General features: G+C 54.2%; 1 protein-coding gene across 1 annotated transcript; it reads left to right on the forward strand.

The window, feature by feature from the left end:
- The first annotated feature begins 176 nt into the window (after nt 1-176).
- Nucleotides 177-26,936, forward strand: P2RX3 (purinergic receptor P2X 3). The gene is made up of 12 exons (XM_065882105.1): nt 177-295; nt 6,930-7,065; nt 7,505-7,576; nt 7,746-7,809; nt 8,509-8,602; nt 8,823-8,900; nt 9,500-9,641; nt 10,195-10,331; nt 25,313-25,406; nt 25,678-25,743; nt 26,327-26,404; nt 26,823-26,936. The coding sequence occupies exons 1-12, from the start codon at nt 177-179 to the stop codon at nt 26,934-26,936; spliced, it is 1,194 nt and encodes a 397-aa protein (XP_065738177.1).
- The last annotated feature ends 293 nt before the right edge of the window (nt 26,937-27,229 follow it).

The raw sequence follows: 27,229 nt of genomic DNA on the forward strand, positions 1-27,229 counted from the left end.
AGCAGAGGAAGGCTGAGCACTGGGCTAGGGTTGCCCGACTTAAAGGAACAGGCTCCCCATTCCTCAAGACCCTCTAAGCTGCCCCCTCCAGGCCTCCATCTCTTGTCTCCCCATCCCTGTGACCTCTCCTTCTTGAGGCCACCATCGGGTCTCTTCTGAGGGGTCATTGTCTCAGCATGAACTGCATCTCAGATTTCTTCACCTACGAGACCACCAAGTCGGTGGTTGTGAAGAGCTGGACCATTGGGATCATCAACCGAGCCGTTCAGCTTCTGATCATCTCCTACTTTGTGGGGTGAGTCTGTGGCCCTCAGGTCCAAGAAGGAGGACTTCCCGGCATCCTGTCCTCCCCGTCCTGCCCCTGGTGTTGCCACCCAGCTGCCTGAGCTTCTCCCCTCTCGGGACCCACTGTCTCTTCCATGGGGCCACATCCCAGAAACTGGCTTCTGCTGCCGCCATCGGGGATCTGGTCCCCAGATGCGTTGGTTTTCCCAGTAAATCCTCCGGAGTTGGGCAGTGGCCTCTATGCACACACCCCGAGGAGGGGAGCCCTTGCCCCTGCACCACCCTCCACAGGAGAGGTCCCAAGTGACCAGCTCCCCTCCCCTCTCTCGTCTCCCCCCGCCCCAAGCAAGCCAGAGGACAGACAGACCTCACACACACACATCTTCCCATTCCCCTCAGTCAACTCTTCGGGGGTCTCGGAAAGACAGGGGAGCCAGGGAAGGGGAAGGGAAGGCGCTGAGACAAGGGAGATGGTGACGCGTTGACCAGGAGGATGGCAGAGGGGGAAGGAGACAACGGACCCGCTGTGGAGTGAGGAACTCCTGTCTGACAGGGGGAGATGCTGAGAGAAGGTGGAAGGGGAGAAGCCCTCGCTCTTGGAGGGCAGGACAAAGCGGGGCATTGGGTGAGGGCCTCTGTCCCTGGGGAGGGGTGGGGAGAAACACAGGTGCAAATGCCACTCAAGGGGAGAGCTTCTGTGGAGAGAAGTGGCTTTTCTGAACATGATGTAAGGACTCCCCTCAAGAGTCCAGAAAAGCTCCCCTTTGTCAGAAGGCATAAATTCCCTACATCTACCTGACTTTGTACCCTAGAACCCATCCTGGGAGTTGCTTAAGAGCCGTCAAGGTCCGAACACCCCCTCTCGGCCCCCACCTCTTGGAGGCAACCCGCTGCACACACCCACACACACAGAGCTATATATGCACAGAGGTTCCTGGAGCAGATGATGGCCGGGGGGGCGGCAAACACAGGTTCTGACCTTCTTGTGGTCATTTGCATTAGGAAAACTGGGCAGAAACCTCGGGGGTTTTCTTTCCTGGCACGCGGGTCTCTAGGCTCCTGCCGTTCCCTGAGACAACAGTTCTGCGCGTGTGAGACAGGAAGCCACTGATGCGTGCCAGGAGTTAAGGCAAGGAGATCAAAGGAGGCCTGTGTGCGCGTGGGCGGGGCTGTGAGAGTGAGCCTGCTGGTCTGCGAGGTGGCCGGCGTAGCATGCGGGTGTGTGCCTGGAAAGGTGGGCAGGCGTGGATTAAGGGATTTGTTTTGCTCCACACGCTTGCTGAGAGGCAGTGGGCTCCGTTCACGTGGATGTTGGAGGCAAGACTGCGCAGCCAGTGCACCTCTCGGAGATATTAGAGGAGGGATTCAAGCTTTGGGGTAGGATTAAATGGCGTTAAATGAAGTTCCCTTCCAACTCGTGGTTTCACAAGATGTGATGTTTGCAAATGCTCCCCAGCTGCATGTCCAGCGCCTGGGGCAAAGTTGGTTCTTAAAGGCTCCATGTTCCCGTGTATATGTGAGGTTGTGGTTGTTTATAGCCGCAAAATGGTACCTCGCTGGTCCAGGTGAGCGCAAAAGCTGCCTCAGCACGTTCCGGCCTGGCCTGGCTCCGTGGGCTCCAGGCAGGAGACTGATGGAGGGTAGACACAGCAGGCTCCAGCCCCCCCCCACTGCCTTTGTCTCTCCCTCATGCTGATCGAGTCTGACGCTCCATCCTCAGTGCTGGAGCCCAGCCTGCTGGGGCGGGTGTGAGAGGCTCTTTGGCGTCTCGATATCCAACCCCATCGATCTCCCAGCCTGACAGCTCCCCGCAGAGCAGTGCCTGGCAGTTACATCAGTGCGCTCTTTGGCCCAGCCCCTGGCCTGAGCCCCATCTTTGTGCACATGAGCCCGTGCACTGTTAGGACTGCATGAGTGAAGCAAAAAATGTATCAAGCATCTCTTCATGACAGGCGTTAGGCACCGAGGAGAGAGCAGTCAGCAAAAGCAGGAAGGGTCATCACCCGTACGGAGCTGACAGTGCTAGAGATGGACATTAATCAAGTCATCTCCACAAACAAATGTAAAATTCCAGCTGTGGCTTAGGGTTGAAGAAGGGCCGCACAGAGCTAGGAGGGCCACCAGTGCAGAGGTGTTTGAATTTGACCGGGTCGGGGAAGTAAGGGAAGGCTTTCTGGAGACGTAACATTGAAGCCGAGCGCTGAAGGATGAGTAGAAGCAGCCCAGGTGAAGGAAGGGAAGGAAGGGGGTTCAAGGCAGGGAAGCCCAGCTCCGCAAAGAGAAAGAGGCTGGCAAACGCGGGGAAGACAAGGTCTTTGTGGCTGGAGCAGAGAGAGCAAAGGCGAGGATGGTGTAAGATGGGGGTGCCATCACAGGCAGAGGCCCTCAGAGCAGACACCCTCAGATCTTTCGTTTTTACAGAAGAGTAATGGATGTGGATGGGAAGCTACTGATGCGTTTTAACCTGTGTGTGTGTGTGTGTGTGTGTGTGTGTGTGTGTGTGAGAGAGAGAGAGAGAGAGAGAGAGATGGGAAGATTGCCCTGGCTGATACACCAAGGATTGCAGTGGGTAGAAGTGGATACAGGAAAACCTGTTAAGGGTCCATGCAGTCATGAGAAGAGGGATGATCACGGCTTAGACTCAAGAGAATCTGAAAAGATTTTTAGTGCTTTGATGTTAATGCTTAACTTGAATCTCTTCTGTATGAGCCCAGCCAGGTAGACCAGATGCACAGCTTTACCTAGGACGTATGTGACATGAGCCAACCATTTCACACAGCAATACACCACCTACTCGACCACACACACACACACACACACACACACACACACACACACACACACACACACACGAGAGGCCAGGACTTACAGGTGTTTCTCACGTTCTCTTTTCAGGCCCAGGTGGTAATGCCCAGTCTCCTCTGGGGGTGGGACTTCCTAAGAGGCAACGCCCTTCCTGTATCCTGTGGGCCCCTGAGGTGGAGGAAGAAGATCCCTGGGGCCTGAGTCCCCAGCAGCAGCGGGCAGCGCTTGGCCTGAGGTTGGTTTCCAGGGAAGCCACCTTCCTGGAAACCAGCAGGGAGGGCATTCCCGGCCCTTTGATGCTCCATCCACGGGAAGGGCCTGTGGAGGTTGGTGGCGCCCCTGACCCACCCCAGCCCTGCTCTTCCTGCCCTGTTCCTCCCCCTACGAGGCCCATCTGCACGGCCACCCGCTTTGATCGTGTAACATCTTACGGAGCTCAACGTGCAAGGCAGTTAAAGGGGGAGCCTCTCTAGTTTAAAGAGGGGGATGTGGAATCCCGCCTTCTCGGCCCAAGGTAGCCCCTGAGCCACCTGGACGGCACACCAGGTGCCTTATGGTGGGAAGAAGTGTTGAAGCCCCTCCTGCAGGTCAGGAGAGAGGAGTGGTTTTCATTCTTGTGTCCCCTGCACCTTCACCGCAGCCCCGTGAGGGGGAGACCTGGTTAGAAGCCTGGCTCCGACACCAACAGGAGTGGAGCTTAGACAGGTCGCTTTACGTCTCTACGTCTCAGTTCCCCATATGTGGAAAATGGGTGTAGGAACGCCCCCTCCGAGAGTTCTGGGAAGGGGAGGTGACATAAGCCCGTACCTGCCTGGGACGGGTGACTCAGGAAGATGGTGACAGTTGTTATTTCTCAGATTTCCCTGCATGTCCCCCTTTCGCTCGGCCCAGCTCACACCTTCCTAAGAGACCCCTCTGCTCCCCACACACATGCACGCATGCTCGCGCACACACACACACACACACACACACACACACACCATCCCCAGTCTCCTCCCTGACTCCCGGGGCGGGGTGGACAGGAGGGTGCTGGAACACTGCTCTGGCCTCCTTCCTGCACATCCCACCTGCCAAGGAGTTGCCACCCGCCTTCCGCTCTATAAATAATGAACCAGGAACGCGAGAAAAAAACAAGTCAGAGCAGCAGAGTAAATGCCAAGAACTGAAGGCTCAGTCCTGCCCCATCTCCTCAGCCCTGGCCTCTGGAGACAGACTCAGTCCCTCTCTTCTGGAAATGAAGCATCCCCTTATCTTGAGCTGCCCTGATGATGTCTTTGGGCCCCACGGGGCCCTGAAACTCTTCCGCTTGTTATTTAACTCGGAGAGAGAATTCTGACGTGGCCTCACCTCCCGACTGGGCACAAGAGGAGCCATGAGGGTGGAGGACGAGAAGGAAAGAGGCTGGTTAATTGTCCCTCGAGCCCTGGACTCTTCCTCCTGAGACTCTCCTGAGCTAGGAGGTGCTGTCCCTGGTGATGGGGCAGGGCCAGCAGGACAAGGACCAGGGGGCCAGCTGTGGCCAGGCCCCGAGTGGAACACACCTGGGGACCCCCCGGGGCGGCTGCCAGCGCTCTGGCTCTGCAGCCATCTGCCGGGGTTGGAACCCGCACGCCAGCTTGGCGAGTTAGCACACTGCTCTGTGCCTCGGTTCCTTCGTTTGTAACGTGAGGATAATAACACAGGTGTCTCGTTGGGTTGTGAGTAAGGATTCAGTGAACCCTCAGCGCGTCGGCACTCCGTGTGCCGTGTTGATTGTACGGTGATAAACAATCATCTGAACTCCACTCCTCAGAGTTCTGAATGTGACCAGACTTTAAGGACAGGGCAGGGGCTCCAGGAGACCATTTCACTGATCAACACTCAGAGGAGTGTCCGCTCCGTGGCCAGACACACGGAGGTTCCAGAAGGGTGTGTGGCATCTGTGGCTCCCACCCGGGTGAGGGCACAGCAGCGGCAAAGGTGTTCCAGCTGCAACCTCCCTCCCTTCGCTCCAAGGTCCCCAGCCCGGGAGCTGGTGGCGCTCTTTTCGATGACTTCACCGTTTTCCGTAATAGCGATGCTCCCTTCCCTTCTGCCAGGACATTAGACGGCAGGTGGGATGTTTATGGGGGCCACACTCCCATCGGAGACCTTGATGAAACCCCTCCCAGTTTAAAAACAGAAGAAAAGTGCTAGGGAAGTAAAGCACGGAGGACTTCCACGGAGGCGTGACGTTCCCGGGAGCGTTTTACTAGCAGGCGAATAACTCTTAGTGGTGCATCACTCAGAATGCTGCCTGGGATAAGGCAGCAACCGTAAAACAGGTGACAGGTTAGGAGCCCTCTGCCAGGCTGGCTGTGACAAGCCTTTCTCTCCCACCCGAGGCAGCATTCAGAATTCAGGGGCCTGCGGGAAGCCCCAATGGGGGGATGACTCCGAACCCTCTCTCTGAAAACGGAACAAGGAGCCACTTGCAAACGTCAGCAGCCTGTGTTACCATAAACAGGACCCCACAAGTGACCGTGACCCCGGCACAACCCGGGAGCTGCTCCCCTCTGCATCTCCCAACATCAGGGGGCCCCAGGGGTCAGAAAACTCCTGGGCTTGATGTCCTAACCCCTCCTCATAAACTCCTTGGGTCAGCCTGCGAGCTGCCCTCACCGCTTCCCAGCCTGGGAGTCCCCCAGCTTTGTCTCCTCTGTGCCACAGTCTCCGTTTCTGCCACTCAACTTCATCTGATAGAGTTCTGCAGCCGGATACCACCCTGGTTAGCATCAGAAGATGACCCTAACCCCCCCATTTCCAAAAGTGCGCTCCTAGATTCCCTGAGACGTCACCAGTGTTCTCCAAAGCTGAGCACACGCAGCACTTTCCAAACATATTCGAAGAGGTTGTCTGGTCTGCACAGCGGGGACGGTGAACGTGCCTCCCCACGTGCTGTCAGGAGCAAGTATTGAGGCCCCGCGTGGTATTGAGGCCGAGAGTGGCTTGAGCCTCGAGGGCTGGGATGGGTGATTTCGCGTGGAAAGGTGGGCACCTCGCGGAAACGCAGAGGGAAAAAAGTGATGTGTCGGCAGGCCCCTTCTTGCTGCTGGGGGAGGCTTGGAGGGAAGAAGGGAAGGGGCCCCTCCCTGATCCACGTGGTCCCGCACTGGCTTGAAGCTGCAGGGAGGAGCCAGTACAGGTAAATGCCCACTGGGTGGCAGCAGAATCCAACGAATAAGATTACAGGCCCCTCCTCCCTTCCCACCCGACTCCCTTTACCTGCCAGGTGAGGGCTCGGCAAGGCCCCTCCTTTCCTCCTCTGCCCCTTCTCACCGGACCCTTGCACAGCCGGAGCCTCTGCGAAGCGCCCAGCTCCCAGGGCCTTCACTGACTTGTTTGCTGAACACCTACTATGTGTCGGCACCTAGGATACAGCCGTGAACAAAGCCCGGGATGCACAGAGTGAGAGGCCTATGATCCTCTCCCTTCTCTGTCCAGATGCCAGCCAGAGAGGGAAAGACCGTGTGTTCTCAACAGGGGTGAAAATTGGTTCTTGGAGAATAAAAATAAAACCTCACTCTTCTAATGTATAAAGCACAAAAACACCAACAGGACATAAATGATATCTATGGTATTAAAATTTCCAGGCGGGTACAATTAGGGTAAAAGGGCTCTTTAAGGGGGAAGTGAGGGGAAAGGTAGCGAAACATGAGTTTAAGCCAACCCAGGGCTCACTCGCAGGGCCCATGCCTCCAGCACCCCCTGCCAGGCACCCCATGTCCTCTTGATGTTGACAGGAAGGGGACCTCTCCCAGCCTCTGTCTGAAGGGTCTAGCCCCTCCTCTGTTGCTCTCCGCCCCTGCTCTCCTGCCCAGGTGGGTTTTCTTGCACGAGAAGGCGTACCAGGTGCGGGACACAGCCATTGAGTCCTCGGTGGTGACCAAGGTGAAGGGCTTTGGACACTATGCCAACCGAGTCATGGACGTGTCTGATTATGTGACCCCACCCCAGGTAGGGTCCCCCTACCTACCCCAGGGTGCTTGGGTGCCCAGACACTGGGCAGGTTGAAGGGGAGAGGGCAAGACAAGGAGAGTGCCAATGGGATTCCCAAACCAGATTCTGTGGCAATGGTGATCCAGAGAACCCCTTCCCCGGCATCTGGGAGGTGTTGGGGGCTTGGGCCTGCCTTTCCACTAGGCAGCGCTAGGTATGGGGGAAGCTGGGTTTCTCTGTAGTCCTGGCACAACTTGTCCTGAAATCAAGGACAACACGCGGAGCAAGAAGGGCCAGGTGGGTGGAAAAAGCCTGGCTTGGACCCCACCTCTGCCTTTTATTAGCCCCGTGACCTTGGCCAGATCTCTTAGTCCAAGCCTCGGTTTCCTCGTCTGTACAGTGGGGATAACAGAATTAGCACCGTTGCATTTTTCCTCTCCCTTCTCCTCCTCCCAAGGGCACCTCCGTGTTTGTCATAATCACAAAGATGATTGTAACTGAAAACCAGATGCAAGGATTCTGCCCAGAGGTGAGGGGAGGACAGCATGGTCAGGGGGTGGGGTGAGGGTGTGAGCAGAGGCCCAGGGCCCAGCCTTGGAGCTGTGTCCGGGGACCTCCACCCTCCAGAGGCCGCCGATGGGCAGGCCCCGCCCCCGCAGGGGCCAGTGCGGGTCCTGCACGCACCTGTCTCCCTGCAGAGCGAGGAGAAGTTCCGCTGTGTGTCAGACAGCCAGTGCCAGCCCGAGCGCTTCCCAGGGGTGGGTGAGTGCAGCTTCTTCCCCACCTCTCACTGCCCCGCACTGTCAGTGGGGCCCTGGGGGCAGCACGTCCCCCCCAGGAGAGAAGCCACCCTAAGGGAGGGGGCGGGAATGGGCCTGTTCCATGTCACGCTGCCAGCACTGCTGGATGCTGGCTGTGGGCCAGCCCAGCGGGGCTGCCCCCAGAGTCCCCAGGCCAGGGATGGTGCTGCAGACAGGTGTGCCATGAGGTGGCAAGTGCTGTCACGGAGGTACCGTGGGACCCCGGGGTGGGGGGTGGGGGGCGGGGAGGGAGAGAGATTGGTTCCTGGCGGGTGACTCCAAATGGCTTCCTAGAGATGGGCCCTAAAGGATGGGTAGGATTTGGCAGGAGAGAGAAGCATTCCAGGCAGAAGCAACAGAAGCAGCAAAGGCTCAGAGGCGAGAAAGAGCGAGCCGTGAAGGGGTCTTCAGGGAGCCTGGGGCTTGGCACGTGTGAGGGGAGGGCTGTCACCTCCCTCTGGCTTGTCTAGGGCTCAGGAAGTGAGGAGGGGAGAGCCCTGCAGGGCTAACGGACCCCCAGTCCCTGGCCCTGCCTGTCCTCTACCTCCACCTGCAGGGTCCCTGTGTGCGTTGTGGGGGGTGCGTCCCTGATGGAGGGGTGGGGGGAGGAAGGGGTGAAGGGCCAGGGGTGCACCTAGCAGTTCTGGCTCCACCCTCGCAGGGATCCTCACGGGCCGCTGCGTGAACTACAGCTCTGAGCTCCGGACCTGTGAAATCCAGGGCTGGTGCCCCGCCGAGGTGGACACGGTGGAGATGTAAGGACCCGAGGAGGGCAGGCGGGAAGAGGACCCACCCCAGCTCTGCTCTGCCAGCAGGGGGAGCTCTGCATCTCTGGGCACCCCCAGTACTGTCCACTCCCAGGGCGGGCCATGCCCACTGGGAGATGCTCCCAGGAAGGTGGTCCCTGGGGGTGAAAGCTGCGCCTGTTTCCCCTCTTCTTCCCAAGGCGCTAAGACCTCCTGCTCTCGCCCACAGGCCTGTCATGATGGAAGCTGAGAACTTCACTATTTTCATCAAGAACAGCATCCGCTTCCCCCTCTTCAACTTTGAGAAGTGAGTTCAAGCTCCCTCCCTAAAACCTACAAGCAGTGCTGCCACCCCACCCTCCCCCCCATCCCCCAGCTTCCCGGGGCTCCTATTCCCAACCTCCCCAGGGTGGACCCTGGGGCCAGTTTCTCTGCCAGCCTCCTGCCCTGGGGCTCGGGACCCACGGGGGCTTTTGCTCAGAGCAGGGGAGGGACAAGCTGAACCTGGGCCTGGAACTCGGATGCCTCCAAAGGTGGGGCCCGAGGCGCTCCTCCCATCTCTCTTCTCCCCACCTCAAGCCCAGTGTGCGTGTCCCCTTTCTCTTAGTTCAGCCCCTCTTCAGTGACTTCCCCATTTGGCGACTCCTGGGTGGGTGTCGGCCACATGCAAAGCACAAGACGGGCACAACAGAGGAGCCATGGGTAAAGACTCCTGCCCTCTGGGAGCCCCAGCACACAGAACCTTCCACGGGAGGGAGGGGTAATCACCAGAAAGATGTAGGGACAGAGGTAAGGGAGAAGGCGAGTGGCCAAGAGAGCGGGGGCCCTGAGGCTCCGGACGGCTAGAGGAAAATCCGAGCGTGACTGTCCTCGCGTTAACCCTGGACCTTGCCCTCTCCTCCCCAGGGGAAACCTCCTTCCCAGCCTGACTGCCGCCGATCTGAAGACATGCCGCTTCCACCCCGACAAGGCCCCCTTCTGCCCCATCTTGCGGGTGGGAGATGTGGTCAAGTTCGCGGGGCAGAATTTTGCCAAATTGGCCAGCACGGTGAGGAACGAGCCACTCTTCCCTTCCCTGGCCTGGGAGCCCTCGGGCAGGGGGAGCGGCTACTGGGGAAGAGGAGCTGCCTGCGGCGCAGCGCCACCTGGTGGGGGCATCCCAGGCCTGCGACCGGCTTTGTGCCTGTCCTTCCCACCCCTGCCCTGAGTGGTCTTGCCTCCCGCCCAGCCTCAGTTTCCCATTGCTGTCTTCATGCTTCACCTGCAGGCAGAAGCCTCAGGTCTCCAAGAAGATCTACACTGTGGGAAAGTGGATCTGTGGCCACTTTCCTGGGCTGTAGCTAAGGGACTAAAGACACCAAAAACAGGATTTAGAGGCTCAAGGGCGGTCACCCTTAACTACAGAACTTCTTTACTAAGCAACGTGTGACAAACCACTCTTCTTTCTCCCGACCTCTGTCCTCCACCTGGAGAATGAAAAGAAATCACTTGTCCATTTGTCATGACATGCACCCCCCGCACCGGGACCCACTCCACTCCGACCGCGGACCGGGAGTCGGGGGCTGTGGGAGGGCTCACATCTGCCCCCTTTCTCCATCCAGGGGGGAGTTCTGGGCATTAAGATTGGCTGGGTGTGCGACCTGGACAAGGCTTGGGACCAGTGCATCCCCAAATATTCCTTCACCCGGCTCGACAGCGTTTCTGAGAAGAGCAGCGTCTCCCCAGGCTACAACTTCAGGTAACCCCCGTCCCCCTGGGACTTCGGGAGAAGGAGGCAGGGCTGTCCTAGAGAAGGACACTTCAGGCAGCAACGCTTCCTGGGCAGAGACGGTCCCACTTCCTCCCCCTCAGATTTCAGCTCAAAATTAGGAAGGACTTTCCAGCAGTCGGCCACTCGGAGACGGACAGGCCATCCTGTGAGTTCCCCGTCACAGGGAGGGACCGTGTGGAGGATTCACGCTCCCAGCCGGCAGTTAGAGTACAAGACCAGGTCTCCTGAAATGCTGGGTTCTGTGATTCTGAGCCCATTCTTAGCTCCGGCTCTGAAGCTGTAGGTAGTCCCACTCGTCTCCTGTCCCTGAATTTTCTGAGGTTTCTCACTTCACAAAGCAAGGGCGATAGTTGGTATCATTTTACAAGGTAGAAATTTTGCATTTCTCTCCATAACCAGGAGATTTCATCTGAGTCACAAATAACAATTACAATGGCCATTAGTTTTTCAGTGCCTTTCCAAACAAGAACTCATGCCAATCTTTTTTTTTTTTTTTAAATTATTTTATTTTATTTTATTTTATTTTATTTTATTTTTTTTATTTTTGGCTGCGTTGGGTCTTCGTTGCTGCGCACGGGCTTGCTCTAGTTGCAGCGAGCGGGGTCTACTCTTCATTGCAGTGTGCAGGCTTCTCATTGTGGTGGCTTCTCTGTTGGGAGCACGGGCTCTAGGCACGCGGGCTTCAGTAGTTGTAGCACATGGGCTCAGTAGTTGTGGCTCGCGGCCTCTAGAGCGCAGGCTCAGTAGTTGTGGCACACGGGCTTTGTTGCTCCGCGGCATGTGGGATCTTCCCGGACCAGGGCTCAAACCCGTGTCCCCTGCATTGGCAGGCGGACTCCCAACCACTGCGCCACCAGGGAAGCCCCTCATGCCAATCTTTAAGTATCATCTCAGTTATATTCCCAATGGCCTTGAGACATAAGGGATCCCTCTCCCCATTTTGAAGAAAGGGAAAGAGAAGAACTTGGGGTAAACTACTGGGAAACAGCTGAAAGCCCTTCAAAAGCCCTTGACCTTCTCCCATCCTCATTTCCTTATCTATGAAATGGTGATGATATCCTTATTATCTTGAGCCTATCAGCCAGTGTGCGAAAAGCTTCAGCTCTCGGGGAGGTTTTTTCCCTTAATTTTTTAAGATCCTGAAGTTTCTGGCAGGGCCCTGATTAAGGACACAGTGTTATATACACTAAACAGGCTAAATTAGGTAAATAGGTAGGTATCAGGAAAAAATATGTACAAGAATATATTTCAGTTATATATTCAAATTTCCTTTGTTATAGTGGTATTATCTAATATAATAGTAAACATAAGCAAAAAAAATCATTTCACCTTTTTTTCCACCTTTATTTGTAGTTTAAAAGAATAATTATCTGCCCCATTAAGCTTTATATTTAATAGTTTAAAATATATGTGTATTCTCTGGAAAGAAGAATTTTTTAAAATTGAAAGTGCCATCATAATCAACTCTAAACTTAAAAAAAAAAAAACCCATAGGAAACAACACATATTTTAAAGTAGGTTAAAAATACTGTTCGGCTCCCTGGCAGAAACTGGCATATTTATTCAGTCAGTACCTCACACTGAAATCAATACAAAGGATATTTGTATGGTGGCTTAAAATAGTAACAAATTAATAAAATCCTCGTGATCTAAAATGCAAGTTTTCATCTTCATAACTTCTCTCTGGCCATTGGGAATTCTTCAACCTTCCAAATAACTCATTTGGCAGGAGACCTTATGAAGAATATAGCTAGTTTGAAGACCCCGACTCTTGGTCTCATACAGCTTTAGAACAAAGTCTTTCATTTAAAGAAGAATTGGTTTGGACTTCCTTATTTCCAATTTGTAGTGGCTTGGCTGACACACACACACACACTCGCACACGCACACACACACACACTGCCCCCACCCTCTACCCTCTATCACCCCTAGGCACAGCAGGAGAGCAGGAGATGGATTTGGTCCTAAATAAGCTTGGGTTAAATTTGGAGAGACAGGGACTTCCCTGGCGGTCCAGTGGTTAAGACTCTGTGCTTCCACTGCAGGGGGCACAGGTTCGATCCCTGGTCGGGGAACTAAGATCCCACATGCCGCGCTGTGCGGCCAAAAAAAAAAAAAAAGAGAGAGAGAAAATTTGGGGAGACAGGGCAGAGGGTCCCTAAGGACCCTGCAAGCTCAATTCCCGGGGGCCTAAAGGAAACCATCTGAGAGGTGTGGGCCCTGGATGACTGACCCCCTCACCAAAAACCTCCAGGCCGGAGTATGAAGAGGCAAAGCTGCTGCGTTTGACCCTATGGTTTAAGAGTGTCCAGAGGGCCCGAGGAGTAGCCTGGGCATGGGGCAATCTCTGTGGCCATGGCAAGCAGGGGGCTGTACCCAAGCTTCCTCATATCCCTCCCCTGGGTGACCACCCACTACCTCATGTTGCCTTCAAGCTGCTGGCACCACACGGACACCCAAGACTAAGTTAAGATCCCCTGCTGGGGAGGCTCCAGGCCACCCATCTGAATCCTCTGTTAAGAGAAAAAGGGTCACGGCCAGGTTCAGCACAGCCGCGGTGCGGTTCCTATGACGCGGTAGAATGTGTCTGCTCTGTAGAATCCCGCAAGGCTCCTTGCTAGAGGCCCAATACTGGCCGCCCCACGTACAAAGTGTCCCGTGTGCTTTGGCTCAAGGTTCCTCACCCCCTGCCAAGGAGGAGCTTCCGTCCCCCCACTTCACAGATGAGAAAATGGAGGCTTGCGAGTTAAGTAATTCTCTCAAGGTCACAGAGCCAGCAAGCATGGGTGCCTGAACGCAAACCCATTTTCTTGGCTGTTTTCCACCCCATAGGAAGGCTACGGTCATTCGCTTTTGTTTATCCTCAGAAAAACACAGGCAGTGGGGTTGATACTTTCATCCCCAGTTAAAGACGAAGAATCTGAGGTCCCGGGAGGCTAAAAGACTAGCAGCTGCTGGAGGCACCATTCCTTGCCGGGCCTTTTGTCTCCCAAACAAATTCATCTGCCTCTCCCTCTCCAACCGAGGCCAGATTTTTTTTTTCAACGTTCTGCTGTTGCCATTTGCTCTGGAGGGAATGGAATCATTCAGCCAAGATTCAGCCTTGTTTTAATCTGAAAACTCTGACATCCAGAGGCAGCTAGAGACTCGCATTTCCATCACTAATTACGTCTGCAGCTCCTTTCCAAATGCCGCCCCCACCCCTGAGGATCTTTGCCTGCAGACTCAGAGACTCAGATAATTTAGAGCTGTTAAAGACCCCTTGAAGAGACCTAGACTAAGGCGGTCATTTAGCAGATAAGGAAGCAGACCCTCCAAAGGGGGAAATGATGAGCCCAAGGTCACGGGTGCACCTTAGAGTCTCCTTAGACGTCATTTGCTCCCAAGTCCTACATCATTCTTGGCGGTGCAGCCCCAGAAAAGGTCCGTCCATCGTTGACGACTCTGATTATTGGAGAGGTGACCTCATATTGAACTAAAACGTGTCTCCTTTCAACTCCCACCCAAAGCACCTGGTGCTGTCCATCTAAATTAACCTTTCCAAGTACCTTGAGGGTGTGCAGTTGGTGGGTTCGTCCACATTAGTCCCAGACAAAGTGCAGCATTTCTAAAAATAAGAACTGGCAAGAATCGCGAATTCCATGGTGTGCAGGGTGACGGGCCCCAGAGGCAGGGTTCCTGCATGGCTGGTGCACCCTTAGCTCACCAGAGCAGGACTTTAACCAGAGCACTGCATTCCCCAAAGTGCTGGGAACAGGCAGTGTTGCCGAGGGAGTACTGAGTGTGCATTTGCCCAGGAGTGGGTGTGTGTGTGTTTGTGAATGAGTATATGTGAGTGAGTGTGGACATGTGGGTGTGTGTGCATCAGTTGTGTGAGTTGGTGAGTGGGTGTGAGTGTGTCAGTGAATACATGTGCGTCTGTGTGAGCGTCTATTAAAATACTGTATCGGGGGACTTCCCTGGCAGTCCAGTGGTTAAGGCTCTGCGCTTCCAATGCAGGGGACGCAGGTTCGATTCCTCTTCGGGGAACTAAGATCCCACGTGCCTCGTGGCCAAAAATAAATAAATAAATACTGTATCAGTCAGGGTCCCAGCAGGGAACAGATGGCACCTGCAAACTGGGTAATTTGAAGAGAGTTGAATACAGAGACTGTTTCGAAGGATATAGGGAAACCACAAAGGATAGTGTGGTGTCTGGGGGCAGTAACGGGACGTTGGTGACTGTCCAAGTGTGGGGTAGAGGGGAGCATGGTCAGAGGAGATACCCAGCACAAGTCTTTTTTTTTTTTTTTTTTTTTACATCTTTATTGGAGTATAACTGCTTTACAATGGTGTGTTCGTTTCTGCTTTATAACAAAGTGAATCGGTTATACCTATACATATGTTCCCATATCTCTTCCCTCTTGCGTCTCCCTCCCTCCCTCCCACCCTCCCTATCCCACCCCTCTAGGTGGTCACAAAACACCGAGCTGATCTCCCTGTGCTATGTGCCCAGCACAGGTCTTGACAACTTTCCTTTGTGATATCACAGCCCTGCCCTAACTATTTGAGGTCTCTGAGCCTTTCATGCCCCCTGGTGAAAGCACTGATTGCCCAAGAAAAATGCACATATTCTTACACGTGAGCAATTTTTCCAGGCAATTTCTTTTTCATGAAGGATACTTTATTTCTACAAATAAGATTAAATCCATTCTCTGAATAATACATCCAAGCCAAACAGAGTAATGACATGAAAACTCTCCTCCCTCCCCCAGTCCTACTCCTTTTGCAGGAAATTAACCACTTGGGCGGTTTGTCCATCTTTTTTCTCTGCACTTATATTCATGCGACATAAAATTCCAGGACTCTGAAGGCCTTTAAAAGCTTATCCCTGGACCTCAGATTAAGAGCCCCTAGGGTTAAGTTTGCAAAGCCCTTTCACACGTATTTTCGACAGGATTTATAGCTCATTGTCTACCCCTCACCCCCAAGGTAGGCTCAGAAAGATTTTGAGACTTGCCCAAGGTTACACGGCCTCATGAAGAGGAACGCTGGTCCTCAAAGCCAGGGACCTGATCTACCCATTGATTCTAGCACACCTTCCACCGACACATTGCTTGCAAAAAAGAAAACAAGAAAAGAAAAGCAGCTATAAGGGATATACCACCCCCCTCCCCTCCCCTCCCCGCCCCCATCCTGATTGCTGGAATGATGGGAGAGAAGAAAAATGGTGCGTTTAGCAATGTCTGATTTCTTGTTCCTCCCCTGAGAGTTCCTAAGACAGCCTTGCTACTAAAAGGCAACGCAGTTTTGGATTTCCTCTCTCGGTGTCTGGGACAAAAAACACTCGTTCAGCTGCTAGATGTTCCTCGTGCTGTAGGTGTTTCTAGTGATCGTTTCGTGTTGGAAATGTACCCACAGCGGCTTTCGTGAAGCTCTGAAATTTGGCGCGGGTTCTGCTTCCATGTTGTAACATGCAGATTAGCAAGATCTCAGGCCAACTGACAGAGACAGAATCGAACTGCACCCTCGGCTTTGATCACCTTTCTCCAATCTGGACTTTTCTCCTTTCAAAAGCCATAGAATATGTGTTAAGTGCGGCCATTTCCATCATTTCCACAGAGACATGTGAAGGCCCTCTTGGATGGGGCATACTTGCTTGAATTCTCCCTGATCCATTTTCCCCTTCACTTTCTTTAGCTTACGGTGAGAGGCAAGGCAATTAGAGCAATCCTGAATTTATTCAGCCCTTGCTAACTTCCGTGTCTACCCTATCTTCACAACCACCAACCTTATGGGTAGAAGATATTGGCTAACACTCACTGAGCACTTACCTGTGAGCCTGGGACTTAGCAAGTGCTCTTTGTGGATTATCCCATTGACTCCAAAGAGGGAGAATTTTAGAGCTGGAAATCTGAGGCTCAGAGGTTGCATTTATCTGCCCAAAACCACACAGCAAGTGGTGCTGGAGCTGGAATGCAAACCCTGGCAGGCTAGCTCCAGAGCATGTGCTCACAGCCACAGGTATCCTGGCAGGACCGGTAGGTTCCTCCATTTTACAGATGAAGAAACTGAGGCCAAAAAAAAGATTGCTGCCAAGGATAAGACAGCTAGTAAACCAGGCTCTCAGGTGTATCTTCTAGCTCTGTGTCCATTGAACCTTCCCTGCCTCATTAAAGATAAATAGTAATATGTTCAATTTTTAAAAAAAGATCAAACAAGCCGTATTTTAAATGTCTTCCTTTGAGGTGGATTAGATTCCTAGAACATGAGTAAATCACTATAGCTTGGGACCCTTCTCCAAGGGGAAGAGTCCCGCCTGCTGGAAGGATGTTGCCTCAACCCCATGCAGTGAGCCTGCCAGGAGATATTTTCCCATCAGTATAAAATCAACTGTAAAAAGTATATTTCAGCTGGCAAAATTACTTGCTACCAGGCAAAAGCTTTGCTGAGAACACCACCTCCCTCACTTAGACGCCCGGATTCCAGGCCCAAGTTTTCCCTTGCAGGCCCAGCCCAGATCCCGCAAGTTTGTTGCTGTTGTAACAGTTACGTGTCGCCGCTTTGGGAAGGAATTTCCACCACTTCTTGGGAGATGGATCGTTTCTAAACAGATGTCTGAGAGCTTCCAAGGGATTTGAATGTGGTGATAAAAACCCTTCTCCATGCAGCTTATTGACTGCCGAGGATTACAAATGTCAGCTCAGCGTGGGGGAGCGCTGCTAAGGGTTGGAGCTGTCCATAGCTGAATTGGGTTGCGCCCACAGGTAATGGCTCCCTCTCACTGGAGGTGTGCGGGCAGCGGCAGGGAACCTCTCCTGGCTAAAGTGGGGGAGGGCTTTGAGGATTTCTTTTAATATCTAATTATATCGTGTGCTGGGCTTCGCGGCTGACCCGGAGATGAACGGGACCAGTTCCTGCGATCAAGGAATTTTTAATCTAGTGGAGATGGTAAACCTGAAACCAAATAACAAAAATGTTTATACAAAAAAACATTTGATGCTGGGGCGAGCCAAGAATAATTAAGATGAGGTAGAGGTGAAACAGCAGTGTCCAGGCTGTGGGTCAGGAGACACAGGCTATGGTTCAGGTCTTGCCACAAAAACTCAGTGTGATTTTTTTGACAAGTCTCATTCCCTCCGTGGGCCTTAGTTTCCTCCTCTGTAAAATGGGTTGGTTAAAGGTGATCATCTCTAAGCTCTAAAAGTCTGAATCAGTGCATGTGGGCATCTGGGGAAGGGCTCTGGAAACTTGGGCCGCTGAAGCATGCACTCTTATTTCTAGACCTGGGACATATATCACAGTGGAATGTAGCTTCCACACCACCCTGCAGCGATACCTCTGACAAGTGACTTATTATGGTAGTTGACTCTGTAACTTACTCATTCTTTATCTGTTGCTGCTTGAGGCAAGAGATAGCACGCGCACACACACACACACACACACACACACACACACACACACACAAGCTTCTCGGTACTGTCAGGCCTCAGAAGTGTTCGATTCAGTCCTGTGCTGGGGGCTTCCTGTCTGGTCACAGAACAGGTATCTCGGTGAGGGGCCTGGTGGGAAAGCAGGCTCAGCTGGGGTTTGTGAAGAAACTCACACACAGGGCCTAACAGCGTGGGAGCTCTTTCCACCCCTAGTCCCCCAGCCGGTGGAAAGGATGGGAGCCTGGCCGAGAGCTGGGGTCCCTGGCAGGAGCAGCCACAGAGCAATACAGCCTCAGGCAGAACCGCAGGGAAGCAGCAGGTGGAATAAATACCCCACCTCTCTCCTTCCCACCCTCTGATCCCCGGCCAGTGCCGGCCAGTGCTTCCCAGTAACCAACGCACCCCCCCCAGAAACCCGAGGCAAAGAGGGGCAGGAACGTGGCCTGCAGAGGTCAGCCTTCAGGGGCCCACGATCAGAGACTGGGTGTTGGGATCGTGGAGGGTAGTCAGCGCACCAGATGACTGTCCCCACTTCACTCAAACACCCAGGCTCAGGGGGCCTCCCAACCCCAATGGCCATCCCTGCCAGTGCCGCCCCGCCCCCAGGCTTCCTTCCCTTTCCCGGCTCAGCACTTCTTCCGTCAGCCACATAGCACTTTTTATCGCAGCTATTCTTATCCAGACTCCTTGAAGTTACATAGGAGCCACTGCTTTAATAATTGCCCAGGTGTCTGGGCGGTGTCTGGGCTCTGATCTCTCCCCGGATAGTTCTGGCATCGTCACAGTCAGGGCCACACTCTGCTTTCCTCCACAGCTGAGGTGTTTTCTCAGGCACCAGCTGAACAAGCTCCCTGCCTGCCGCTGAGGCTGCAGTGAACTCTCTTTTCTGGATCTTCTCTCAGGGAAGCAGCAGTGGGTGAGCAGTGGGTGAACAGGATTCAAGAGGCCTGAGTTCAGATCCCAGCTGTGCCCCTGCAGGCCCAGTAGCCTGAGGAGAGCTGTGATGCTTCCCTCCAGCCTGGAGAGTCTGGACAGCGTCGCCTCATGGTGATAGATAATATTCACAGAAAGCTGCGAGCCGGGGCCGTGCTCAGCCTTCACCTCCAGCAGTTCATGGAATCCTCTCTAATAAGCCTGCAGCTGTGGCTATATTTCCATTTCACACCTGGGGAAACTGAGATTCAGAGAAATAAAGCACTGTGCCCCAGGTTATGTAGCTCATTCAAGTGGCAAAGCCAGGATTCCAGCCCAGGACTGTCTCGTTTCAGAGCCCCTAAGCCAGCAACTATGCCATGGAGCTGTTGTTACGAGGCCTCAGAAATAATGGGTGTGGAAGTCTCCAGCCTAGCGCTTAGCTGGAGTAAGCACTGCACGTGTATTACCTCCCTACCCTTTCCCCCATTTCCCCTCCACAGGGGCTGTTCCCACCAAGAGCGCCTACTTTCCCACCCAGCCAGCTGCCAGACCTAAATGTTTCTGCTGAGGAGAGAAACAGCCTTTGTTACCACCTTGTACTAGCTCTACCTGAAGAACAGCGAGGAATGCAGAAGCCCGAGTCACTAGGAGGAAACCTGGAGGCTGACATCGCTAAGCTCCATCTGCGAGATGTCGAGAATCTCCGAAATCCGTTTATCCCTCCAGCAAGCATTTACCCCACTCCTTGCTGCGCTGGGTAGGCCCCTGGGCAAAGAGAGACAGTGAGATCTAGCTTGTAGTCAATAGTCCCAATTATTAACTACAGTCTGGTGTGGCAGGTACTGGAGTAGAGGCCTGGATCCCAGCAGAGACAGGAAAGGTAGCCGAGGGGGACTTCACAGCCTCAGTGCTACACTGGTAAGCCGGCTCTCCGGAGAAAAAGAAAACGGTGCTGATCTGTAGGGCCTGCCGATTTCCGTAGTGGAAATGCTCCACCATGGTCAATTTCAAGCTAAAGCATGAAGTCCCTGAACGTGGAAGTGGGAAGAGAGATGCACACTGGCTGTGGCAGCCAGGGCCAGGTGTACCAGCCACGGCCACTTCCAACTGGCTCTGTCCTCCACCCGCCAGGGCTCTCTCTGAGCTTCTTCAAAACACCACGTCCTTTCCCTTGACAGGGCTTGCAGATCCCTCAGCCGGGAAAGCTGCCCCCGCTGTGTCCTTCTTACCTTTCAGCTCTCCATCCTTCAAGTCTCAGCTTTCACGGCACTTCCCCCAAAGCCTACCTTGACCCTCCAGCCTCCATCCAGCGTCTTGACTACCTGTGCTCTAGAATGGCGCTCTTCTCCTTCCTAGCCCTTATGTCCGATTCTACGTATTTATGGGATTGCATGGTTCATTCGTATTTCTCTTCCTCGCATGAGAGCAGAGCTTGCCAATGGATCAGCAGTGCCTAGCACCATGCCTGGCATAGGGTAGGGTGCTCCAAAGATCTGCTGAATGTAGAAATAAATGAGAGGCCACGGAGCTGGGCCCTAATGGATGAATAGGAGTTTGCACGGTGGAAGAGGGGAGGAGAGGGGAACAGAATGGGCAAAGGCACAGAAGTCTGTCTATGGAGTGTGTTCGGGGAGTACAGGAAGCAGATAGCGTGGTGTGTGTGCAGTGAGAGGGGTTCTGCAGATGAGGCTGGGAAGGTGGACCCAGCCAGGTTGAGGGGAGGGTGGTATTCCAGGCCAAGGTGTTGAATGGAGGTATCATTCTCACCAACTCTACTTCCCAGACGAGAAGACCAAAGCCGGAGAGGTAGAAATCGGAGGATTTGGGAGAAATCAGGGCCCAGGCATGGGGTAGCTCAGCCCTTTTATTTATTTATTTATTTATTTGGCCACGCTGTGTGGCTTATGGGATCTTAGTTCCCCAACGAGGGATCGAACCCAGGCCCACGGCAGTGAAAGCACCGAGTCTTAACCACTGGACCACCAGGGAATTCCAAGCCCTTCCCCCCCACACCCCTTTTTTTTCCCCTGTTGCAAGAGAGTTCATTGACGATAATGAGAGAACAGAGGGAACACGTCAAAAGAGAGGTGAGCCGGGCCAAGGAAGGCCCCTTCCCCTTTTTAGATGAGGAGGTTGGGGTCCTTCTTCGTACACTTCATGGCTCTCCTATGCTTTCTGTTCTACTCCCACCTGATGACTCTGGGTCATTCTGTAAATACAAAAGGGGCTCCCAGCTGGGGAACTTGAAAGAAATTAGCCAGGGCCTAACAGAAACCAGGCAACAACAACAACAACAAAAAAAAAAACCCAGTCTGGGATACTGGCTAAGAGTGTGGGCTCTAGAACTGGACCGCCCTGCTTTGAATCCCATCTGCACGCCCTGACTATTGGTGGTGTGACCTTAGACAAGTGGCATAACGTCTCCGATCCCGATTCTTCATCTGTGAAATGGGAATTGCAGCAGTACTGGATTTCATGGGGTGGCTGTGTTTATTAGATGAGTTAGTAGGTGTAGAGCACTTAGCACAGTGCCTTGCACACAGTAAGGACTTAATGTATGTTGGCCATTATTGTTACTAATGTTATTATCTCCAGGAGGCCGGAGAGCGTAATGGTTCAGACAAGTCTAGATACTATTATTTCACTTTACCTTGATCTCAGGATAAGAAGGGAAAGGGACATGACTTGAGCACGTACTATATCTGGGCACGTACTATATCTCATCTCATCCTTCCTGTAGCTCTTTTTACTCTCATTTATCAGTTGAGGTAAAAAGCTCAGAGAGGTTGAGTGACTTGCCAGGGGTCAAAAAGTTAGTTAAAGACAGCCATAGAACCACACATAGATCTCCTGGACTCTCTTAGAAGGTTTATTCCTAGGAATGTGGTATCCTTACCCTCTCTCTGTCTAATGTTGAATTACTCCCAATTTTAACTCATTCTTTGTCCTTTAGCAAATACTTCTTCTCCCTGAGCCTCAGTCTTCTCAGCAATAACATTATAAGAGTTTGTAATGGTCAGCGTAAATATTGCTAACTGCTGTAACAAACAGCCCCCCCATCTCAGTGGCTCAGCACAAAGGTTTGTGTCTTGCTCATGGCACAGTGCCCTGTGAGTCAGGGTGGGTGGGGAGCTCCGTACAGTCATTCAGGGATCTGAGCTCCTGCCACCTATGGATCAGTCTCCTCTAGGGCCTCAGTTCTCCCCTGGCTCTACAGCACCTGGCCACGAGGAAAGGGAGGATGAGGAAGGCACACAACTCTAACACACGTCAGCCCAGACGTAACAGACCTCACTTCCATTCACAGTCTATTGACAAGAACTAGTCACAGGGCCCAGGTTAGATGCGAGGCGGCTGGGAAATATGGTCCAGCCGGGTGCCAGGAGAGAAGATAACCCAGACCCTGGTGAATGCCAAGCCCATCTCTGCCACAGGGTTGGGCCAGATTCTGTGATCTCCACTGGCCACACTGAGTGCAGAAGTCAGGATGTCTGGGTCCTTCCCCTGTCTGCAGCGGGGGCCTCCCCCCACCCACCAAGAGCTGTCCCTCCTCCTGCCCTCCTGGGTAGAGAACCAGTCCCTGCCAAACTCCCTCCAATGGTGTGTGGGTGGTGAGATATGATCTTATCATGCTTATTGCCTCTTGGAAGGCAGGTGCTGGAGGAAAACCAAGTCTGCTTTGGGTTTTCTCCCTGTTCCCTTCACATTCCTTCCCAAGATAAATTTAGCCAGCCCTGCTTTGAACGGCAGTGCCCAGGATGCTGACTTTTTGTTCGGGTCCATGTCAGAGCATTTTCCATGGCTGCAGCCGTAGGCTGGGGATGTAGCCCTCAGGACCACAGTCCCAGGCTCTGCCCGGCCCTTAGCATCTGTGACCCACCTCTCACCCTTGCCTGGTCTCCATCTCTCAGTTGCCACACGTCTCAGACAAGGGCCGTGAATTCTCCCGTGATGTGAGACAGAACACAGACTGCAGAAGGGCTTTGAGATCCAGCACGAGGGCTGCCTGTGTCCTTAATGGCCACTTAGAGCTCAGAGGCAGGACAGTTCTGGGTTAAGAGCACAGATTTTGGAGTTGTAAAGGTGGATCAAAATTCCAATTCAGGCAGTCGTCCCTTTTGAGACCACTGACTGTTTCCTCCCAGGACACTGACCCTTACCATCCCCATTTTACAGAACAGGAAGCTCAGGCCTGGAGAGGTTTAGCTGGGTCAGGAAGGAGTGCAGGGGGAGGGCGGCCCATCTTCTGTCTTGCCTGTGCCTGGGCAGGGCTGTAGCCGTGTGCCCAAGTAAAGCACCCGTTACCTGACTAAGGCCTTAAAAAGGCTGTAAGGGCTTCCCTGGTGGCGCAGTGGATGAGAGTCCGCCTGCCGATGCAGGGGACGCGGCTTCGTGCCCCGGTCTGGGAGGATCCCACATGCCGCGGAGCGTCTGGGCCCGTGAGCCATGGCCGCTGAGCCTGTGAGTCCGGAGCCTGTGCTCCGCAACGGGAGAGGCCACAACAGTGAGAGGCCTGCGTACCGGGGGAAAAAAAAAAAAAAAAAAAAGGACGACTGTGTGCAAAGATGCAGGCAGTTTAAAGGAAGCTAGGAGCCTGGGAAGGACCAGAGCAGCCACCACAGGAAGGCTGCTACCAGCTAAGCGGGCAGGGCAAGGAGAGGGAGCAGTCACAGGACTGGAGAGGGGTTGTACCCGACAGGCTCTGGGCCTCAGGAGGGAAGTCAGCAGAGGAACTGGGAGAGGAAAAGCCCTCGCCCTTCTTCCCTCCCACCGTCTGGTTTCCTGAACCCAGCTGGAACCAGAGGGCAGGAAGGAAGCAGTCTTTGCAGACCAGGCTCCCAGGCCCCACAGAGAAGGGCAGAGACTGGGTGTGGAGGGGTGGGCAAAATGTCCAACATGGGAATCAGGAGAGCACCTGCCTCGAAGGGCTGGTCTCAGGGGTCACCCTTCTCGCTAACAGACCTGCAAAGGGGGCCTGAGCAGCCCCATTTTATAGGCGTGGGAAGTCAAACCCTGAGGGCTAAGTCCCCTAAAAGGCCCCACACAGCCGGCAAGTGATGCAGCCAGGATTTTAACTCATTTCTGCCTGAGCCCGAAGTTCCCTGGCAGCCAGAGCAGACAGTGGCCGATACTTACAGCGTAAGGAGGCTCTTCCCCACCGCAGATGACCTTCCTCCCCTGCCCGTGAGCTCTCCATTATGTATCCCCTTGAGCTCAGCACTTCATTCTCCCTGCTGGACAGTTTGGAAGACAAACATCCCTGGGAGGGGCGTCACGTCAATCACGGAACACTTCCAGGGAAGGAGTTTCTCAGACTCCCTCTTTGTGCTGGGAGAGGCCTGGGACTGGCCTGGGAATCTCTGGGGAGTGGAAACACTGAAAGGGAGGCACCGAATGAGACCGATGTCGATGCCACACAGTTACAGAGGTTTCTGAGTTCGTTCTCGACCATCCTCTCACTTAATCCTCACCATTTTCCTGGGATGCTGGCATCAGTAGCCTGTGTTACAGCTTTGGGACAGTAGCCCAAAGAGATTGCACTTTGCTAACGTTAGAGTTTCGCCCGTGGTGGGCAGAGCCGTGTAAGGGGAAACGCACTGGCTTTAGAAGCCAAAAGCCAAATGCAATTCGAATCCTTACTGACTGTGAGACTACAGGAGGGTCCCTTCACCCCACAGGCATCTTCCAAATGGGGGTGTGAACACCCACCTCACTGTGTTTGGTGAGAATTAAATGCGATCATTCTTACCAGTCTCCAGCACGGTTCCTGGCAGCCAGCAGCCCAGGCAGAGAAGGTACAGAGGACCAATTCTTGAACTGGAGGAAATCCAGCACCAGGTCTCAGCCAGCTGGGTAACCCTGGACCAGTCACTTAACCCCTGGAGCCTCATGTGAAAAACAGACAGTCACATCCCTCTCCCACAAGTTTGTGAGATGAGGTGTCTAAAGACACTTTCTAAAACTGCTCTAGAAATCAATGTATTTTTTCAGCAGTATCAACACCAGTGAGCATTTCCGGAGTGCTTACTTTGTTCCAGACACTATTCTAAACCTCTGACACACGTGGTTTCATTCAATTTTCATGGCAACCCTTCGAAGCGGGACTTCTGTATTATTCCCACTCACAAATGAGGAAATTGAGTGTCAGAGAGGTTAAGCAACTGGCCCAAGTTGCACAGCTGACAAGTGGCAGAACCAGGCTTTGAACCCAAGTAGGCTGAGAAGCCTGTGGAGAGGGGAGCCCCTGCTGGGCCCTGGGATACCCAAACAAAGAGAACTGAAGAAGCTTGGAGTCCAGCTGGGCTCCAACTTTCATACACCTCAGAATCATTTAGGGACGTTATTTAAAAGACAGAGTCCTGGGCTCCACCCACAGAGATGCTGATTCCGCGGGCTCAGGGTGGGGCCTGGAAATCTGCCTTATTAACAAACCCCCAAGGTGACGCCTGTGCAGGGAGGGGTTCAGCTCACCACACAGGGAGGACCACGGCAGGTGTCCCACCAAACCATCAGTAAGGGTTGCTCGGTAGGTGAGGGTCATAGGGCTCTAGAGGCCCCTGAATTTTCAGGCAAGAGAGACGGGAGCCCACAGTGGGAGCCACCTTCCCCTCTGGCCTCCAGGTTTGCCAAGTACTACAAGACGGAGAACGGCAGTGAGTACCGCACGCTTCTGAAGGCTTTCGGCATCCGCTTCGACGTGCTGGTGTATGGAAATGTGAGTCCTTGGGCCAGGCAGACATGGGGGATAGGGGAGGAAACCTGGACCCATCCTGGGCCCTAAAGAGGCTCCTCTGGGGGCAGGGTCCTGCCACTGACCAGCTCTGAGACCCTCGCTGGTCACATGTCCACAGCAGGTGAGGCCTGCTGATGCACCAAGAGCCCTGCAGGCTTCAGGGTCTTCCCGGCAGGGGGTCCAAGCTCCACATCAGGCCTCGCCCCGGACCTGTTGGGGCTGTGCCCACTCACCTGGGTCTTTGCGCACACAGGCTGGCAAGTTTGACATCATTCCCACGATCATCAGCTCTGTGGCAGCCTTCACCTCTGTGGGAGTGGTGAGTGCAGCCCCTCTGGGTTCAGTCCGGAGGCCACTCAGGGTGCGGCCCAGGCTGGCAGGGTTTGGGCAAGCGGTGACCCTCTCCTTCCCAGACGGTGAGCCCAACCTCTTGCCCTCACCTCCCTGCTGGGCCAGCCCTTGCGTGAACATCTCCAGTCCTGGAGAGCTCACTCACTCCACGGCAGCCCCCGACCCGCTACAGAGTCCCCGTTCGCCACTGTGTAGGGGGGCAAGGAGACTCCAGGGTTCCCAGACCTGAGAGCCCGGTCAAGGAACAGAGCCCAGCTGGCAAGGTGGGGACAGAGTCCCTTCCCCAGGGACTTGGACCGCCGCGGTCCCTCTGCTTCTCCCACCAAGTCCTCCCTCTGCAGTCTGGTCTGGGCTCACCCCAGGAGCTGGGGAGGTGGGTTCTGGAGATATTCTGCAAGGCCCCTCGATGTTTTCCTAAGAGGAACCATCAGTCAGGTGTCTCTGGAGGACTTACCCCGACCGCAAGGGCAGTCCCGCCTGCCGCCCGTGCTTCCCGCTGCACTGCCCCCCGCCCTGCAGCCCCGCTCAGCCGCCCTGCTCTCCACCTCCAGGGGACTGTCCTCTGCGACATCATCCTGCTAAACTTCCTCAAGGGGGCCGACCAGTACAAAGCCAAGAAGTTTGAGGAGGTGAGTCGGGGAGGGTGGGGTGCGCCCACGAGAGGCAGAGGAACAGGGCAGGGAGGGGAGCCGGAGCCCAGACTCTCAGGGGCCCACCTCTTGGGGGCCTCTGAAGGGGAGTTCATTGGGCCTCAGTGTGTACTGGGGATCCCGACAAGAGGGGCTCTGGCCAAGAGTGGGCTCTGTGGTCATCGTCTGCATCCACTCACTGTCCCCTCTTTGCTTCGGGGAGGGACAAATCCTGCTACTGGTTGGCTCAGGTCTGTTTGCCCTTGAGGTGCATGGGAAGAGTCTTGGGGTCACAGACTTGCTCTAGCTCCCCTATGACCGGGCTGCGAGCCCCAAAGGCTGAGTCTGTCCCACGGGGGCCCATAGGAGGACCCTGCCCGCAGTCAGAGCGCAATCATGCCAGCCCTTCTGCCTGCAGGTGAATGAGACCACGCTGAAGGTCATGGCCTCGGCCAACCCCGTGTACCCCAGCGACCAGACCACAGAGGAGAAGCAGTCCACGGACTCAGGCGCCTACTCCATTGGCCACTAGGGCCTCTTCTGTGGGCCCCACTCTCACCCTTGGGCTCCAGGCCTCCCAACAGAGGGTCCCACCTGGGCAACGGGGATGGGAGAGGGGAGAGGCTCTCATTTTTGCTGCTCACCCCTTGAGGCCACAGCCGGGACCAGGTGTCTGGCCCTCCCACTGCTCTACAGACACGTCCTGTTCCCACTAAGACCTCAGTCTCACCTTCACCCCTCGCCTCACCCCTCTGCGCTTCCCAGAACCCCCAGGGCAGTGGTATGAGTCATCCCCTTCTGAAGAGTAGAGCTAATGATAGGAAT

This window comes from Phocoena phocoena, chromosome 8 (assembly GCF_963924675.1).
Source record: "Phocoena phocoena chromosome 8, mPhoPho1.1, whole genome shotgun sequence".
NCBI classification, from domain to species: domain Eukaryota; kingdom Metazoa; phylum Chordata; class Mammalia; order Artiodactyla; family Phocoenidae; genus Phocoena; species Phocoena phocoena.